Genomic DNA, 19,367 nt, shown 5'->3' with positions numbered 1-19,367 from the left:
GTTGCTGGCTGCCCTCCCAAGCGGGCAGGCGGGGGGTTGGGGAGAAAGCAGGAGAATGCCGGCTGTGATTGTTGGAGAATGCAGGGAGGGGGTCGGAGTTTTGACGATGTGCTGCAAGCCGGGCCCTTCCCTCAGCACTGCCCCCCTCCCTTCTCTCCTACAGTAATGCCGGGTCCTCCCCTTCCTTAGGCTCCGCCCCTCCCTTTAGGCTCCGCGGGCCTGCCAGCCTCATCTGCACACTGGCTACCTATGCTGCTCCAGCAGCCCATCCATGGGCCCCAGGTAACCCACATGCCCCCTCCCAGGCACCTTACCCACCCCAAGGGGGGAGAGGCCTTATTTTTGTGTGTGTTTGCAGAGGTGGGCTGATTGTGTCTGTGTGTGTCACTGTGTGTGTGTGCGTGTGTGTCACTGTGTGTGTGTGTGTGTGTCACTGTGTGTGTGTGTCACTGTCTGTGTGTGTGTGTGTCACTGCCTGTTGGTGTGTGTGTCACTGCCTGTCTGTGTGTGTGTCACTGTCTGTCTGTGTGTGTCTCTGTCTGTGTGTGTGTGTCACTGTCTGTCTGTGTGTGTGTGTGTATCACTGTCTGTGTGTGTCAGTGTCACTGTCTGTGTGTGTGTGTGTGTGTGTCTGTCTGTCTGTCTGTGTGTGTGAGCCACTCTCTGTGTGTGTGTGTGGCACTGTGTCTGCGTGTGTGTCACTGTCTGTCTGTCTGTGTGTGTGTGTGTGTGTGTGTGTGTGTGTGTATCACTGTCTGTGTGTGTCAGTGTCACTGTCTGTGTGTGTCTGTCTGTCTGTGTGTGTGAGTCACTGTCTGTGTGTGTGTGTGTGTGTCACTGTGTCTGTGTGTGTGTCACTGTCTGTCTGTGTGTGTGTGTGTGTCACTGTCTGTCTGTGTGTGTATATCACTGTCTGTCTGTGCGTGTGTGTGTGTCACTGTCTGTGTGTCACTGTCACTGTGTGTGTGTCACTGTGTGTGTCACTGTCTGTCTGTGTGTGTGTCACTGTCTGTCTGTGTGTGTGTCATTGTCTGTCTGTGTGTGTGTCATTGTCTGTCTGTGTGTGTGTCACTGTCTGTCTGTCTGTGTCACTGTCTGTCTGTGTGTCACTGTCTGTCTGTGTTACTGTCTGTCTGTGTGTGTGTCACTGTCTGTGTGTTACTGTCTGTGTGTATGTGTGTGTATGTGTGTGTCTGTGTCACTGTCTCTGTGTGTGTGTGGCTGTATCCTCCCCTCCAAATTCCATCAACATGGCTGCGCGAAGTCACATAATGCACATTGCCATAACAACGAGACACTCCATGACGTCACGCGGCATCCAGTTGACATGACAACAGGACGTATTATGGCGCCGAGGCATCACGTGATGCCACATTGTCATGGCAACATGTCACCGCCTGACGTCAGTGTCTCGTTGTGATGGCAACGGGGTGCATCACGTGATGTAATTTGTTTTATAAATAATTTTTTAATGTGTCCTAGTTTTTCATTTTGAAAATCTGGTCACCCTACCCACAAAGCATACAAATTTTTCGAAAACCAAATAGCTAACGACACAAAACATAACTACATAAAAGCCACATATACATACACATAAAGCACAATAAAACATATACACCAAAAATATATATAAAACATACTACAGTAATGTATAAGACACATGCTGAACAATTCCTTAGTGTAGATATCACCCATGTATAAAATACAGGGTGTTCTGATTACCTCAATCCCATGTTGGAAAGTGCAGGGCTTGAAATGAACCATGCTGAAAAATGATAGCAAGATGATGTTCATACATGATATTCTTAAACCATTATAGTTATATAGTGTTAATAATAACAAAAAAATAAAAAGTTAGAAATTCACAGTACCAAAAACATATGCTATTAATGATAACAATTACCCATTAGCTGAATATTAATAGCTAGGTACATTAATCCTGGGATCTCATCCTTATGATCTATATACGGATATTGAGTAAATGTATTGGATCACATATCATTCCTAGGATATAATCTTCTCCATTCTATCCCAATCTTTAAACTGAATATATAGAATTGCATACAAAAAAGATATATAGTGGGACATATGGTTAATATTAATATAATTCCCAATCAGGGTAGGACAACCCCTGTAGGAGATAATGATACCTACAATATCCAATGGTGGAAACCACAGTTGGATAGGGTATAGCAGGATGGGAAAGGGGAAAGAGTGCGATTAGAATGAAAGAACCTCTGTGATCACTGATACTACAATAAGTGATTGTGCCAATGAGTGAGGCCTGTGTGCATTACGCGAACCTGGGTTTCCATAGCAACGCAACGCCTGCAGGAGCTGGTTTGCTATAGAGTGCGTTTCGTATTGTAGTCCGGCTTCCTGTGCTCATGTGACCCCGCTCCCCCGGAGCACTGGTGTGGTAGCTCATTGGTTCCGGCGAGCGGTGTCAGAACGGGGCGGGATGCTCAGCGCCTCCCGGGCCTCGGAAAGGAACGTCGGCTGCTTATTGCGGACAGGGCCCGCTGTGAGGTGAGGAGGTGGGGGCACGGAGAGGGCCCGCTGGGAGGTTGGGGCACGGTCCAGGGCTCTGCAGGCTTCACCGGAGTCCCTTCCCTGCTTTGGTAATAACTCCCTGCGGTGCCCATGGGGGCAAAACAGTGGCAAATTGGGATATTTAACCCTTTTACCTGCAACACAATTTCAAAGTATTAATCGAGAGTGCCCGCACACTCCAACTATCCCAATTTAGCAGGTCCCTTCCCTGTATTGTATGATATCGACCTGTATTGCATGTCCTTATCCTGTATCCTGACCCTATATTATATGTCCCTATCCTATATTATATGTCCCTATCCTATATTATATGTCCCTATCCTATATTATATGTCTCTATCCTATATGTCCCTTTCCTATATTATATGTCCTTATCCTATCCCATATTATATGTCCCATACCCTATTTGTCCTTATCCTATATTGTTTGTCCCTGACCCTATATTGTACATGCCCCAACCCTATATTGTACTTGTCGTAGGTTGGGGGATTGCTGCTTTAACAGGAAAGATGCATGGAGACATGAATCTCATTTTCAGGTGTATGCCCTGAGCTAGAAAACACACCTTCAAATTCCGTTTCCTTCTTCTGTTTCATCCTTTCCCAGGTGTAAAATGGTAAAGAATTGGGGAGTGGTCGGCGGCATTGCTGTTGCTGTGGCAGCTGGAATATACGTGTTGTGGGGTCCCATCACGGACAGAAAGAAGCGTCGGAAAGGTAGAATAGTAGAAATAGTGCACTTTACACCCTGTCATTTCAGGACTGGAGACAGAATCAATGGATCGTTCCCACTTACACTGCCCATAATTTGCACGTATTTTCCTTTATCGTGATCACACGCTTTATTTGTAGGTCCGTTGTTACCTTTTAGGGGACCACCCATCGTAAATGGTATTGTATTGTGTGCAGAGCTTTTAAAACGTCATAGAGTTCTTCTTGAAGTGTAGTGGAGGACACGGAAACCTATGAGGTTTGGAAAGCTCTGTATATAATAATTTCATCTATGAAGAATCTCAATGTTGGTCCCCGCTAAGGTTTCACAGCACTGCTCTCTCGGAGTGGTAAGCCTGATCACCCCCTAATAAACAAATGTGGGCCCGTGATGTACTTTCACATAATTATGAGAAAAAAAGAACAGAGTTCTAGGAATCGGTGCTCAAGATCCATGAATCAATAATAGCAATGAGTATACAGTATAGCTGTTCAAAATATTCAGCTTGCTTGGAGATGGACATTAAAGCCTCAGTGAGTCTCTATTATCTGGTGCGTGGTTAAGCTCAGATGAAGGGGGTCCTATGGTGTATATAAGGATGAACTGTATATGGAAGTTTTGCATGGAAGTCGCCTATACCAATCCATGGGTGAAGAGGCGGAAAGTAAAGTAAGAACTGTATATGAACCATCTAACCTCACACATCACCTATGTGGACAACCTCTCTAGAGCAACACACACATATATATATATATATATATATATATATATATATATATATATATATTCTTGTTCCAATGTCCGTAAGAGAAGAGGAGAAAGTACTCAGTCTGAGGCAGTCCTATACCACTGCGTGCATCACGTTGACAGCTTACTAAGAGGAATCCAGGTAGGTAAAAAACGGAGCACAGCTTTGCAAAAATATGGGGCTACAAACCAAAAACACCTTTATTTATTCTAGTGACAACATGGAAGACAGGTCAGTCAATCTAAAGACTCTAGAGTGACTGACCTGTCCTTCCATGTTGTCACCAGAATAAATAAAGGTGTTTTTAATTTAGTTTTTGGTTTGTAGCCCCATACTTTTGCAAAGCTGTGCTCTGTTTTTTACCTACCTGGATTCCTTTCACATCATTATAATGACCCCTGGCAGGTAAGCCATGCTCTTCCAGGTATGCCATTAGGGGTAAAAGTGACACAAAAATAGCCTCATGTATATGGCCCGATCCAAGTTATTTCCATGTTTGCCTTTGTCATAGGTCTCGTTCCCGGCCTGCTAAATTTGGGAAACACCTGCTTTATGAACTCCCTACTCCAAGGTTTGTCTGCCTGTCCGACCTTCATCAAGTGGTTGGAGGAATTCACCGCACAGCACAGTCCAGGGCAGCATGGGACGGAACACCGGTACCTCTCCGTCACTTTGCTGCATCTCCTAAAAGGTGAACTGACGACCGAGCGAGTTGCAGTACTACTGCTGGGCGACCATAACTTGGTGTGACGCTGCTACCAAGAACAAGTGCTATGAAAGCAATATAAATACAAAATCATATTATGTGGGATAATAAAAAGGGGAAGCACCCCCCCCCACCCCCAAAACTGTTTAGTGTATGTTAGTACTAGAAGTGACAAATACAAATGATGAGGTATGCACTCGCAGAATTAGTACTTGTTAGTACGTCTTGTAGTTATTTTTCATGCCCGTCTGGTCTGCAAGTAGATGTCTCCCTGGTGGCTCCAGGAAGTGGATGCATTTAGGAGGCTCACACGGTTGGGGCGTCCACCTGGCGTCTCTGCTCCCTTCTGTATGCACACCTGCTGTGTCTCCGATGGCGTCAAAAGATCACATCAATCATGGCCTCTCCGTTGGATAGCGGTGCCTTGGCTCTTCCATCAGTTAGCTCCTCCCAACGCGTTTCGCGTGGTCACGCTTCAGTTACATAAGTTGCATCTGTTGTTATAGCTTGGCTGGGTGGAATCACAGTTGCATTTTAGTAGTCTGCTTATCCTAGAATTATTTTTTTTAACCATGACTGGAAATATTTTTGTCAATGATCAATTTGTATTTAATGCAACCTGGAAATTGATATTGATGGTTGCTGTAATTACTCCACACTTGTCACTCGTCACCAAATTGTACAAGAGAGAATAGATTGTGGCCAGATAAAAGCCACTGGTCATATTCTTCTTACCAATGATCTGTAAGGTAACATCACCCTCTCTGCTGTATAAACAGAAGACGTAATCTTTCGGGGGTGGGTGGGTCTCCATTTAGATGAACGGACCCCCCACAGGCACTGACTTTTACTGTCCCCTATCGCCACTGTGTTTTGATTTTCTTCCTGCGTCTCCATGGACTGTAAATTGGGCTATTCTGTATCTGTACCTCTTTGTGTGCATTCTCTCCACACTGCTTGTAATACTTTGCTTGGGTTCTATGATAACCAACCTTACCTTTAAAACATAGTTTAACGGCAGACAGGAACCACTTGGCCCACCCCGTGTCTGCCCATCTCCCCATCCGCTGTGAAACCTTCGACCCTATCTGACCTTTTGTCCACTTATTGCATTAGCTCTTACCACCTCTGCTGGGAGGCCAATCCAGTAATCCACGACCCCTTCCCAGGAACAAGTACTGCCTCACATTTAGCCTCCCGCCCTGCAGCCTCAGAGAATAACCTCTTGTTCTAGCTCTTCTCTTTCTCTGATATATGCTTCCCTCCTGTACCTTTGTGTTTGGTTGTGTTCTACCCCTCACGTGTTCAGACCTCTAGGTTCTTGTAGCCCTACTACAGGAGTGGCCAACTCCAGTTCTCAAAAGCCACCAACAGGTCAAGTTTGAAGGATATCCCTGGGCCACCTGTACTGAAGCAGGGATATCCTTCAAACCTGATTTGTTGGTGGCCCTAATAAATAATTTACAACTAGTTGTAGTTTCAGCACTCATCCAGTTACCTTGCACTATTCCTATTCAGTTTAACCCCCAGAGGTGTCTGCCCTGTTGCAGATATGTCATGTGCTTGTTAAGAGTGTCGCCTGATCCGTGTATCCCACGTCTACTCTGTGTTCCTTTAGCGTTATCCAGTCAGGAGGCAGTGGAGGATGAGGTGCTAGATGCCAGCAGCCTCCTGGAAGTTCTGCGGACGTACAGGTGGCAGATCTCCTCTTTTGAAGAGCAGGTTAGTAAAAGAGACTCTTCCGTGTCAAGTTGGACCAATGGAGATGCCATACTTGTATATCAGGAGATCGACCAATTAAAATGCCTGGGCCAACAACACACTCAGAGCGCATTATTTTATCACTAGCTGTGCTTCACCCTTATGTCAACAACGCTCTGCATGAGACACCCACTTATCACATAAGAGGCCAGACCAGAAACACTAAACCACATACAGGAAGATTTCTGAGCCATGTTGAGTGCCGGTCTGCGCCATTTTGTTTCTCTGTATAATTAGTGCTGCACCAGGCTGGGAGCAGCGATCCCTCTGGGAATGGGCAGTATTTTGACTTAACGCTTCTTATGCCTTTCCAATTTTCCTCTGACTCTATTATAGTTACGTCACAGGGTCAAAAGTCGAGAAACGGGCCTGAGGTATTTAGACATTGAATGCATGGCATAAAACCAGTAATGAGTTAGATCAGGAGTGGCCAACTTCAGTCCTCAAGGGCACCAACAGGTCAGGTTATCCCTGCTTCAGCACAGGTGGATCAATCAGTAGCTCAGTCCTCGACTGAGCCACCTGTCCTGAAGCAGGTATATCCCCAATACCAGGCCTGTTGGTGGCCCCTGAGGACTGGAGTTGGCCACCCCTGAGTTAGGTTATCACGGTGACTAAGGTGCCAATGTGAGCCCCTGGTAGAAGCTTATGGGTCCCAAAACTCACCGAAACTCACTTGTAAATTAATTTAATTGTAATCTATATGGAACAGTTGTTATAAATGCGTGTGAAATGTTAAAATATAGTAGTTTTAAGTCTTTAATGACGATGTAATAAGCTTGTACTCCTAAGTGGTTGCTGGAGTGGTCCTCTTTGGAGAGCTGGTTGGAGAGCCCCGCTGTAGGGGATAGTAGTTGGGTGTGGATTAGGGACGTCCTGACGGAGCAGGGTTACCAAAAGGTTTATTTGTAAACCGCTTGTCGATGTAGTTGGCTTTCTCCGAAAGATACATGAACCGTTTTACTGACCTGCACCTTGTGAAAAATGAATACATTTTCTCTGAATTGAAGCTTATCTGCTACTTGTGTTAATCTGCTGGACGACCGACTCCACCAAGTCCCATGCAAACAAAGAACAAAACGGAAAAGACCAACTTACCTGCGGCGTTGGGGAACTGACAAATAGTCTTACCCATTAAAAAAAACATTCAATAAAAATGGTAAAAACCCTCAAAAGCTTATGTTAACCATGCGAATATTAAAAGTGGAAGAAAAAAAAACTATAAATATATATTTTTTTACATTTATTTATTTCTTCCACCTCTAGTTAACCTATTAAATATTGTCCTTGGTTCCCAGGAGGGACAGCTCCCTTTAATCTCGACATGATGTACTTGGCACGTTATGGGGGAAATGTTTGTTTTCTATGGGATTATCAGGCTGACTAGAGAATCCTCTCCTGTTTCCGTAAATCGGGGAGGTGCACATCTGTGGTTATGTGATCGCTGCAGAAGTAATTGCGGGATCACAAATGCCGGAGGTCGTCGTTAGACCTTCTCATAAAAAAGAAAAGTTCATATCCAACCAGACACTTGGAATTAGCGCTTGGTAACCTAACTGCTGTTGTGGTTTCCACAGGATGCTCACGAGCTCTTCCACGTGCTCACATCCTCATTAGAAGACGAGAGAGACCGTCATCCTCGTGTAGCAAACCTATTTGATGTCCAGTCTTTGGAAGTGAGTATGTTGGTGTGTGTGTGTAAATAAATGCGCGTGTGTGTTTTATAGCAACGTCGGCAATAGCCACATCTACTCACAATGTAACACAATACAGGCGTGTGCATGTATTAAAACCACAAAGAATAATAGACTTGTACATCACCCAAACCACTGGTGTAGAAGTGATACAGCACAATTGGATAAGGTGACTCAAAATCGAGTGTATTGCAGTTGCAGGAACACGTGTCTCTGTGTGGGTGTGTCTCTGTGTGGGTGTGTCTCTGTGTGGGTGTGTCTCTGTGTGGGTGTGTCTCTGTGTGGGTGTGTCTCTGTCTGGGTGTGTCTCTGTCTGGGTGTGTCTCTGTCTGGGTGTGTCTCTGTCTGGGTGTGTCTCTGTCTGGGTGTGTCTCTGTCTGGGTGTGTCTCGGCCTGGGTGTGTCTCGGCCTGGGTGTGTCTCGGCCTGGGTGTGTGTCTGTGCCGGTAGCTTGCCGACCAAGAGGGACTTTCAAGCCACATTAGCGTTCTATTACTGGGGGATGACGCAGGCAGTGGGGGTGTTGAACAGGAAACGAGATGGGGGAACATTATGCAGTGTGTTAGATTAACGAAGCAATTCCTCCATCTTTACACATATTAGTGTTTAGCATAGCGGTGTTCTGCTATCATTGTTTTAGAGGTACTTGGTGAGTCCCTCGGTTCCAGCGCAACCAACCTTTTTTAATACGCCCGTACTCTTCCTTCCTGTTGGGAAATAAAAATGGCCACCCAGTCAGTGTGACACTGTGGCTTGTTATTGGCAAGGCATCTTGATTTGTTTAGTTTGTTTTTCCGTACAGCTCACTGGCACATTAAAAAGTACATGTCCCAGGATCCAGGGGCTCCCCAGAGCTATGAGGAACACTGATCTACTCCAAAGGGGGTTTATTTCTGGGGGGGGTGGGGGAGGAACGTGGGGGAGGAATAGCTAATTTAATTACAACGGTGTCCAATGCAAACTCAGCTCCGGTATTCCAGCTACCAACAGGTCAGGTTTTTAGGTATCCCTGATTTAAAACACAGGTGGCTCAATCAGTCCCTGTGTCACCACTGTCAGAGACTGAGCCACTGATTGAGCCACCTGTGCTGAAGATGGGATATCTTTAAACCTTACCTGTTGGTGGCCCATGCGGACTGGAGTTGGCCGCCCCTGACGTAGACTTTTCAGGGTCTCTGATCCCCTGGCACACAAGTGTTAAGATAATGACTGGCTGTCTTTGTTAGCCGGGTGGGATGTCCCTGTGTTATTATTATATGTTATTATTATTACTGTATTATTTTTCCGTTGGCAGATGCCGCACTTTCCTGAAAGGCAAATCCACTGCCGAACACCAGGTACTTTCTTTCTCTGCGAAATTGTGTTACGTGCTCACTCGGGCGGGATCACTGCAACGTGGGAGCCGCGACATTACCCAGCATGCTATTCCCGGGAACATGATTACACACACACATTCCTTTTTATTTTTTTACCAGAGATGTGCGAAACTGTCCCAGCCGTGCCCGCAGAGATTTACAGGATTGGGTTTAAAAATGGGGAAATAAGATCATTTACATGTGCAGGAGAATATGCATATTTTATTTCCTCTGCCTGTGTCTCTGTGTGTGTGTGTCTCTCCCTCCCTCTCTCTTTCCACTCTCTCTTTCCACTCTCTCTCTTTCTCCTCTCTCTTTCTCCTCTCTCTTTCTCCTCTCTCTTTCTCCTCTCTCTTTCTCCTCTCTCTTGTTTATCCTTTCTCTCTCCCTCTCTCTCGTCTCTCTTTCCTCTCTCTCTCTCTTGTTTATCCTTTCTCTCTCCCTCTCTCTCGTCTCTCCTTTGTCTCTCTCCCTCTCTCTCGTCTCTCCTTTGTCTCTCACACTGTGGTCTCTCCTTTGTCTCTCACACTCTGGTCTCTCGTTTGTCTCTCACACTGTGGTCTCTCCTTTGTCTCTCACACTCTCTCTACTTACTTTACTCTCACACTCTCGTCTTTCACAGTCTCTCCTTTCTCCCTCTAGTCTCTCCTCTCCCTCTCTCCTTTCTTATATAAACCCTATTTCAGTGTTTGGATCAATATTGCAAATGTTGACTGCCAACATTCTTCGTGACAAATCAATGATCAATTAGGCATAGTGCTGCATAAATGTTGCATGACTTTTTAATTTTTACAAATGCAAAACATTAATTTCATTGTTGGCAGCAAAATGCTCAACAATGTCACTCTCTCTTTAAGGGCCTCTCCACCTAATCCCAAGTCAGTGGACGTCCCAGCACCCTTTTCACGGGCGGCTCACCAGTAACATGGTATGCAAGCACTGCCAGCATCAGGTAAGCGAGGGTCTGAGTGTCAGAGACATTTCTGTGTGTGGAAGGGTTGCATTAAAGGTACAGTCCCGCTTGGGACCAAAATGAACCAATGGCAGTGACATGTGACATGTTTAAGTAGGTAAATCTAGGAAACTGAGAGCAATAAGCATAATAAAATACTTTTCCTTTTTAAGTTGGTTTGCAAACATGGGAAACTGAGCCATGGGAGAGAGAGAGTGTGAGAGAGGAGAGGTGGATCGCAGCCTCTACGCCTGCTGAAAAGCCAGTAATGTTTCCCATTGCGGGCTGCCCCTTGGCAGAGGGTCGAGACGCACAAGGGTTCCCTGGTTGAGAAACGCTGCTTTTACAGTGTTTGGTGTCCGGCCGCAGCTCTGGTCATGTGATATTCCTAGAGTGATCACATGACGTGACCAGGCCCTGGGGCCATCACATGACGAGGCGACCAGGCCCTGGGGCCATCAGATGACGAGGCGACCAGGCCCTGGGGCCATCACATGAAGAGGCGACCAGGCCCTGGGGCCATCACATGAAGAGGCGACCAGGCCCTGGGGCCATCACATGACGAGGCGGCCAGGCCCTGGGGCCATCACATGACGAGGCGGCCAGGCCCTGGGGCCATCACATGACGAGGCGGCCAGGCCCTGGGGCCATCACATGACGAGGCGGCCAGGCCCTGGGGCCATCACATGACGAGGCGGCCAGGCCCTGGGGCCATCACATGACGAGGCGGCCAGGCCCTGGGGCCATCACATGACGAGGCGACCAGGCCCTGGGGCCATCACATGACGAGGCGGCCAGGCCCTGGGGCCATCACATGACGAGGCGGCCAGGCCCTGGGGCCATCACATGACGAGGCGGCCAGGCCCTGGGGCCATCACATGACGAGGCGGCCAGGCCCTGGGGCCATCACATGACGAGGCGACCAGGCCCTGGGGCCATCACATGACGAGGCGACCAGGCCCTGGGGCCATCACATGACGTGACAAGGCCATGGGTGCCGGAAACGGAAGTGGGAGAGGGCTCCCGTTCTGTATTGATCTGCCTTTAGAATCCAAGCAAGTGCCCCATGAGATACCTGGCACCTCGTAAGGGTCTCTGGCCGGCCAGGAATGTCATAAGGGCAGTGAAGTGGTTAAGGAAGACAATTATCGAAGTTGTTTTCAAAACCGTACCGATCGCCTCCAAACGGCAGAGCCAAAAACGTATTAGGAGGACGACTCTGTCCCAGAAGCATAGATCTTTTTAGTGTATGTGTATAACACTGTATTTTTATTTTTTTTAAGCTTCTGTGGGATTTAGGCCAATCTTTGGTGTCGATTTTGTTATCCCTGCGCTCATCACTTCTATTTAGGACTCCACATTTCAGGAATACAAACCAGATGCAGATATTGGAAACCGGGTCTAAGAAAGTGGCACTTGCTGCTTTAGCAACTAAGGGTCCCCCTGTGTATAGTCTGAGCATTCAGGCCCTTTTCAGACAGAAATCTCCATCGTAGTAAATCGGACTACATAGCATTTACTCGTAAGGCTCTTATTCAACCATCCTGTCCAGCACATCGAAGACTTCTTCACAGCATAGGGAATGAAGGGACTTCTGTGTCTCTCTTAGTATTCCGAACGTGTTATTAGCCTTGGGAAACCCTGCCAGCTGTGCTGTATTCGTATTAATGGTTGTGATCTGATCCCTTATCTTTCAGAGTCCTGTGAGATACGACACCTTTGACAGCCTTTCGTTAAGCATCCCCGCTGCCACATGGGTACGTACAGGGCATAGCCGAGGTCCGCGTCTCGACAGCAAATAAGTGAAGCCAGGAGAGCCGGGCACTCGCCAAAATAGTAGAAGGGTTTCCATTTTCTTGCGGCGGCGGCGGCGACATGGTGCATTGTGGAGCCGACGTTTCGGGTCCTTTACGGACCTCTCTCAAGGCAAAAAGTCGTTAGCGGTAGACCCACAAGGTGAACATTTATACCCCCCAATGTCTGCTCTTCCCACGTGTGGTCAACTCGCTTGGCTGCCGGCGTGGCAGGTGTCGTGTCATTTCCCGGTATGACGTACTCCACGTATACCCACGTTGTCTCGGCAACCCGATTCATGGGGGAATAGGGGCACACTCAGCCGCGATTCAACAGCGCATAAGACAGAAGCACAAAGGGAAGGGGAATCTTTTCCTGCATAACTTCCTGGCCTAGTTATATTTCAAAGTTGCAGTAGCCGTATTGATCTTGGAGAAGTGTGGATTTGTCGTAGGTTTTTGATAACCTTTAGCGAACCAACCCTAGGGTTATTCGTAAGAGAAATTCTACTGTAATGAGCTTTCCAAACCTCACAGGTCTCTTCTTCACGTGTACAAGTCCCAGGGCCCTAAGTCTGGGGCACCTTTTATATTCTTTGGAATAGCTACCACAGCGAGTGTTAATGATTAAACGTATGCAGCAAATGGGGTGGGGGACTGCAACGTGTGCACCCCCCGCTAGAAAACATCTGTTCTGTGAACCCCTAATGAATAAATCTTACTGCTGACTCCTCAGTCAATAACAGAGCTGTGTGACCGATCCCAGGCAGTGTCGTGTCCTGAGCTTGTGGGGGGAACACATGCTTAATAAGGCCCCAAACTGCACCTCAGTGTGTGCAGGCAGCATGGGGGGGTGTAGCTGTCACTCACTGCGGGAGCTTCCAAAGTCACGTCCCACAATGCCTGCCACTGGATGCAAAGCATTGTGGGTAGTGACTTTGGAAGCTCCTGCTGTAACAGACAGCTATACCCCCCCACACTAAGGTGCAGTTTGGGGCCTTACTAAGTGTGCAGTCCCCACACAGGCTCAGGACCCCGGTATAAGGCCTGGGAGCTGCCATTACAGATTTTATTTGGCAAACCCCTAAGGGTTCCTGAACCTCCTGTTGAGAATTGCTTGTCTCGTGTACTCACTGTGCTGATACAAGTCTCTGGTCCGCCATGTTTTTATTTTAATGTATTTTTTTTACCATGGCCCCTTTATTCTCCCATACATAGGGTCGCAGCATGACACTGGATCGCTGCCTGCAGCATTTCATTTCCACCGAGTCCGTCAAAGATGTTGTCTGTGAAAACTGTACCAAAGTAAGTTGTAAATATGAGTAGAACTTCCCCCCCAGTCAGCTCTTTCACTTCTAGGTCCAGTAGTCGTTGGAGAAGTGAAGATGTGTCACAAGTTGTGGCCTCTTTTAATATAGCAACAATGAATTCTTCATGGATGTAATGGTGTGAAGAGAGCTGCCTAAAAGACTCTGCTGGGGAAAATCTTAATGGACTGGTTCCCTTCTGCCTCCCCTTTGTTATTATATAGAGGTGGGAAGCAGGGGGTCTCTGGAGCTGAACTGTGTTTATTTCGGCTCCGGGGACCCTTGTTACGGGAGATACTTACCCGGGAAGGGAAGGTGCAGCCAGTTACTTCCTGGTTGTTTAAATGCCCGCGTCACGTGGGCCAATAGGAAGCCGTGACAGGTGATGACACGGCTTCCGATTGGCCCGTGTAACGTGGGAGGCGTAACACAGCATTTATAGAGGAGTGCAGTGTATTCTTCATACGTTTACTTACAGTGAAGCAGGGATCCAACATATTACATAGTTACATAGTTACATAGTTACATAGTTACATAGTTGCATAGTAGATGAGGTTGAAAAAAGATGTAGGTCCATCAAGTCAACCTATGCTAAATTTAGACAACAGATACTTTATTCTATATCTTTACTTCCTTATTGATCCAGAGGAAGGCAAACAAAAAACCCCATTAAGGGGAAAAATTAATTCCTTCCTGAATTTAAGAATTGGCAATCGGATTACTCCCTGGATCAACATCCTTCCCATGTTTACTTATTTGGTATATCCCTGTATACCTTTCCCATCTAAAAAGATGTCCAACCTTTTTTTGAACAAATCTATTGTATCTGCCATCACAGTCTCCATGGGTAATGAATTCCACATTTTAACTGCCCTTACTGTAAAGAACCCTTTCCTTGGTTGCTGGTGAAATTTCCTTTCCTCCAACCTTAAGGGATGGCCCCGAGTCCTTTGTACTGCCCGTGGGATGAATAGTTCTTTTGAAAGCTGCTTGTACTGTCCCCGAATATATTTGTATATAGTTATCATATCCCCTCTTAGACGCCTCTTTTCTAATGTAAATAAATGTAATTTAGCTAGCGTCTCCTCATAAATTAGATTGTCCATCTCCTTTATTAATTTGGTGGCTCTTCTCTGCACTCTCTCTAGTTCCATAATGTCTTTTCTTAGGATTGGTGCCCAAAATTGTACTCCATATTCAAGGTGTGGTCTTACTAATGCTTTGTAAAGGGACCTGAAATGTCAAGTAAAACAGATCTATCTTTCTCGTTTTGAAGTCGGCTGTAACACTGTAAGCAGGAGAGAGGCTGCAGTGCGTTGAGATTCCTCACTGATTTTGTGCATGTAATTTGGTTTCTTTTCAGATCCAAGCTGGAGCGGGAGACAACAGCCAGTCATCTGAAAACCAGAGAACGACGTTTGTGAAACAGCTGAAGCTGGGGAAGGTGGGATTTTAGTTAAAGGGTCATTCCCGCCCAGGATAGCTGTCTGTGAGTAGGGTTACAGGCTCTGCACTTCTTTAACCCAGGCTGTGCTGAAAAAGCTGTGTAATCCGGCAGGCATAAGTTTATAGGGGTCCCATGTTAAAATAGATAAGAAGCAAAAAGTGACACACTGTAAGTGCTCATTTGCATGTCATTACCCAGAATCCCTTGCCGCAGCGGAAGCATTGTACGCTAAGAGATAATGGGGAAAGGCAGGATTGCAGACCTGAGACGTGATTGTGTTCACAAGGGTTTTTTTTTAATTTTTTATAGAACATAAAGGCATTAACGTGCCCAGTCATTTTTATTAACCAACAATTGACGTGGCATTTTGCAAAGCTGGAACCTTTCTGCGCATCACCGCAGCCAGGAAGGGGTTAACCCGGCAGCCTGCTCTGTGTCGCCTGCAGCTGCCCCAGTGCTTGTGCATCCACCTGCAGCGGCTGAGCTGGTCCGACGAGGGCAGCCCCCTGAAGCGCAACGAGCACGTGCAGTTCAGCGAGTTCCTGGCCCTGGACAGGTACAAATACAGGCTGCCCGGGAGAGCACCCGCCCAGCGGCCAGCCAGTCACCAAGCAGGAGCCACGCAGGGAACAGCGGAGGGGCCAGCGACCAAATCCGCAGGTACAACGGCCAGGGGAGCCCGGAGACCATGCCGGAGAGCAGCATGCATGCGTCTCATGGCCGTGACTAAACCATAGCGTTGGCAGTAGCCATGGGGCGGCCAACGCCAGTCCTCAAGGGCCACCAACAGGTCAGGTTTTCAGGATATCGCTGCTTCAGCATGGATGGTTGAACCACCTGTGCTGACGCAGGGATAATCCCTAATATCTGGCCCGTTGGTGGCCCTTGGGGACTGGAGTTGCCCCATCGCCTTGGCTAGGGAGTAGTTGTGAAGCGTATATATACATAGACATACACATGTCAATCTATCACAGCTTGAAGGTTGGTCACCATGGTGGGGTCACACATACGTGCAATAGATCCCGATGACTTGATAGTACTGACCTTGGTGTCCCCTTGTCACAGCTTCTGATGGCCTCAGCAATCCCAAGATGCTATTTCTGAACGGAGCCTGTTCTGCCTCGTTGCTGTCTTCTAATCTGACCCCAAATTCACTTTGCTCTGTCCCAGACTGCAGGTATTTTTAATTTTATTGCAATGCAGCGGCCCTTTTGAAGATATCTGTATTTTTAAAACATGAAAGTTCTTGTTTTTTAACATCGGATTGAACCAGGTGGTTCTCCGGAGCTGAACCCCCCCTGCTTCCGGAGATACCTCCATAGTAGGTGTCGGTAGCCGCTCTGCTCGGCTAGCAGCAATCGCGTAATGGCGGAGTTTCAAAGCTCCCACTCCCTGCGGGCCAATAGGAAGCCGTGACGTCATCAGGTTCAGCTTCCTATTGGCCCACGTGACGCGGGAGCTTTAAACTTTGCCGAAATACCGGCACCCTTTTTGGAGGTCTATTTCGGGAAGCAGGTCCTTGGAGCTGAAATGAATGGGGTTCGCTTGGATTTCTCCTTTAAACACATTTGTCACAGCAGTCATACTTGTTCTGCCTTTAAAAGCTAATTGCACAATCCAATGTAACTGATCAGGGCTAAGATTTTCTGTCATCCTCCCATTGTATAGTGGAATATTTTCAGTTACCACGCAGTTGCCCAGGATAGCATAGGCAGCTGCTTAAATGTCATAATAATAATTATTGTTTATATATATATATATATACATATATATATATATCAAGGGCTATATATATATATATATAACGTGCCTACATATTTTGCAGCGCAGTACAATGGAGGAACAGAATAGCAATTAGATAAACAGTGACATTCTAAAAAAGGACAAACAAGCGTAGGCAGCTACAAAAACTAAAGAGAGCCCTGCACGTGAGTGCCTCCAATCTAAAATAATGTAATATCTTCTTTTTCTATAGCACTCGGAGTGTATGCAGGGCTGTACAAAGTAGTTTACAGGCACATTTAGTTCCTACACTGAAGAGCTTACATTTTCAAGGTCACAAAGCGCTGTCCCTGTGTCACCAGCCCATTCTCACTCGAACATAGAAACCAGGTATTCCCGTTAACTAGTCACATGTGGCAAACTTTGGTTCTGCCTCTCATGGCCATGATTCCAGGCTGAGCTTACTAGATCCGAACACGTGTGACTCACACCCCTTGTTGTCCTGGGCTCACCCTCATGAGTGTCCCCACTGTTCTGCAGTATCCAACCATTCTCCTCCATTGTCGCCCTTCAGCTCTTCCTCTTATCTCTTCCGTCTTGTGGCGGTCGTAGTTCACCACGGGGACATGGACTCCGGACACTTTGTGACGTACCGACGCTCCCCTCCGGCAGCCAAGAGCCCGCAATCCGCGAGCCAGCCGTGGCTGTGGATATCGGATGACACAGTGCGCAGAGCGAGCCTGCAGGAGGTCCTTTCCTCCAGCGCTTACCTGCTATTCTACGAGCGCGTCCGCTCCAAGCCACACCATCCAAGAGAACAGCGGGCGGAAGAGTGAAGCCACAGGAGGCTGGCACCTTGGACATATAATGAGCGCATCGAAGCAGAAGACCTTCCCAAGAAGCTGGTTTTCGGTGTACACTAGGAAGAGACCAACCTGCGTTGGAAACATTTTTAAAGTCTTCATATACCGGGAGCTGAAGTCACAAGAAAGGGCTTGTTTTAATGGCTGGTATTTTCATGTTTTTTTGCCCCGTCTTCTGTGTTTTTGTCTCCATCAATGTAATTATCAAAATAATACGAACAATGATAAGTCAGATAACAAACAAAAAAAGTAAATCATGTTATCAAACAAAACTTTTCTATTCATTCTGGTCTGTGCTCCAGCGACCCCATGGTTCCCGAGATCTCATTGGTAAAAGTAGCATGTTGCAGTCACTTCCGGGGGAAACAAAACGGCGGGTTGAATATGCCGCTTCCCATTGGCCCGTGTCACGCAGGATATTTACAATGTACAGGAAGTACCGGAGTTGCTTTTACCGGTAAATATCTTGGAGACCAGGGTGGAAGAGCCGCGAGGAATTGCTGCTATCAAGTTGCGTGTGGTTTTTTTGTTCTTGGCTACAACCAAAGTTATTCGTCAGACTATGCATCTCATGTTTAGTACTAGACCCTTTAACATCGTTCACAGCGGGAGAGGCCAGAAGCTGGTCCCTTTTCAGGAGCATAGGCGTTAAAACAGGACCGTGGTGTTGGGAATAAAGCAATTGGTGTTCCCCTTTCCTGGCGTGCAAATACACCCAAATACTAGTGTGAATACTGATTTCTCAGTCTGCAATGCATTGGCTGGAGCTGATGTCATCAGAAATTGTGATGACATCACCAGAAAGGGCACACCTGGAGTTTTCCCGTACTTTGTTGCCATGTGTTAACCTCTGTAATGTCATAGGAGTCTATACTAAGGGGTCAATTATATACTCTCCATGATGTTTCTGGCCCAAGATGCCCATTGAAGTTAATGGAGAGTATATAGAATTTATACTGAATTTAGGGGGTTATTCATCAGACTAAGATGGTGCTGATCAGGGCACTATTGCAACAACTCCCATTTGAAGTCAGTAGGAGTTTCCATGCGATAGTGCTACGATCCGCGCTAGCCCAAGTCAATGAATAACCAACTATGGCCAGGGTTCAAGCTCCCATCCGGGGGACTGAACCCTGACCCGGCCGTCATGGACTTGAAGGGCAGTTAATGCCGTACCGGGTGGGATACCCCACATCGGCGCTTCGTGAATTTAACCAAAATAATGTTTACTGAAGACAAAATGTAGCCTGAATCCTAAAAGTGAGGGACTGGCTTACATAAAGCTGCCTATTGTGCTATAAACACTGGGTTGAACCTACGTCAAAGCTGCTTTTGAGCCGTCAATGTAGCATATCAAATCCAGACACCTTATTTTTTCCCCCAAACTAAATTTTACCCCTACGAAGAAATGTGCCACTAAATGTGCTAAAAAAACAAAACCATTTTCTGTGTGTTTTGGAAGCGTTTTATCGCTGTCTTAAATGTTATTTGTATATAAATGTACATAAGAGAGATTTATTCTTACCTGGAAAATGGTCAAATGAAATGATGTCACTGGATAGATTAGCTTTAATATGATGTGTATCAATGGTAATAAAGATGTTTTGTTGAAGATTTTCTTTGTAGTTACAAGCTGTGAAGTATTTTTCTATGCCACTATAATTCCTATGATATCTTTATAATCCCTGGTGGTTTGAAAACATTAGAATCCCTCATTCTGATGTGCGCCGGACCCCATGGCGTAGTAGCTATGTCC

The 19,367-nt window shown here is 46.6% G+C and overlaps 2 protein-coding genes across 3 annotated transcripts in view; one reads left to right on the top strand and one right to left on the bottom strand.

Moving 5' to 3' along the window:
• SVOP (SV2 related protein) overlaps positions 1-2,287 on the bottom strand; it is a 46,133-nt gene extending 43,846 nt beyond the window's left edge. The window contains exons 1-2 of one of the 2 annotated variants that reach the window (XM_075568787.1): positions 2,151-2,287; positions 1,723-1,765 (exon numbers count right to left, since the gene is read on the bottom strand). In XM_075568787.1, the coding sequence (XP_075424902.1) occupies positions 1,723-1,733 (11 nt within the window). In that variant the 5' untranslated portion in view covers positions 1,734-1,765; positions 2,151-2,287. The remainder of the gene's footprint in view (positions 1-1,722; positions 1,766-2,150) is intronic. The other variant, XM_075568786.1, reaches the window with a different exon arrangement.
• Positions 2,288-2,400: 113 nt separating this feature from the next.
• Positions 2,401-19,225, top strand: USP30 (ubiquitin specific peptidase 30). The gene is made up of 13 exons (XM_075568789.1): positions 2,401-2,529; positions 3,160-3,269; positions 4,524-4,703; positions 6,337-6,440; positions 8,057-8,155; positions 9,467-9,509; positions 10,385-10,479; positions 12,177-12,236; positions 13,491-13,577; positions 14,943-15,023; positions 15,473-15,686; positions 16,092-16,203; positions 17,323-19,225. The coding sequence occupies exons 1-13, from the start codon at positions 2,462-2,464 to the stop codon at positions 17,582-17,584; spliced, it is 1,515 nt and encodes a 504-aa protein (XP_075424904.1). The 5' UTR covers positions 2,401-2,461; the 3' UTR covers positions 17,585-19,225.
• The last annotated feature ends 142 nt before the right edge of the window (positions 19,226-19,367 follow it).

The sequence above is a fragment of the Ascaphus truei genome, chromosome 13, assembly GCF_040206685.1.
Source record: "Ascaphus truei isolate aAscTru1 chromosome 13, aAscTru1.hap1, whole genome shotgun sequence".
In the NCBI taxonomy this organism is placed as follows: Eukaryota; Metazoa; Chordata; class Amphibia; order Anura; family Ascaphidae; genus Ascaphus; species Ascaphus truei.
The sequence above is the reverse complement of the archived record's forward strand: the minus strand, read 5'-3'. Positions and strand labels throughout refer to the sequence as shown.

Excerpts from the sequence above, each read along its gene's own strand:
- USP30 (XM_075568789.1), top strand. The coding sequence starts at position 2,462 with ATGCTCAGCGCCTCCCGGGCCTCGGAAAGGAACGTCGGCTGCTTATTG. Across the intron at positions 3,270-4,523 it reads CAGAAAGAAGCGTCGGAAAG|GTCTCGTTCCCGGCCTGCTA; the intron begins GTAGAATAGTAG and ends CCTTTGTCATAG. Across the intron at positions 4,704-6,336 it reads TTTGCTGCATCTCCTAAAAG|CGTTATCCAGTCAGGAGGCA; the intron begins GTGAACTGACGA and ends GTGTTCCTTTAG.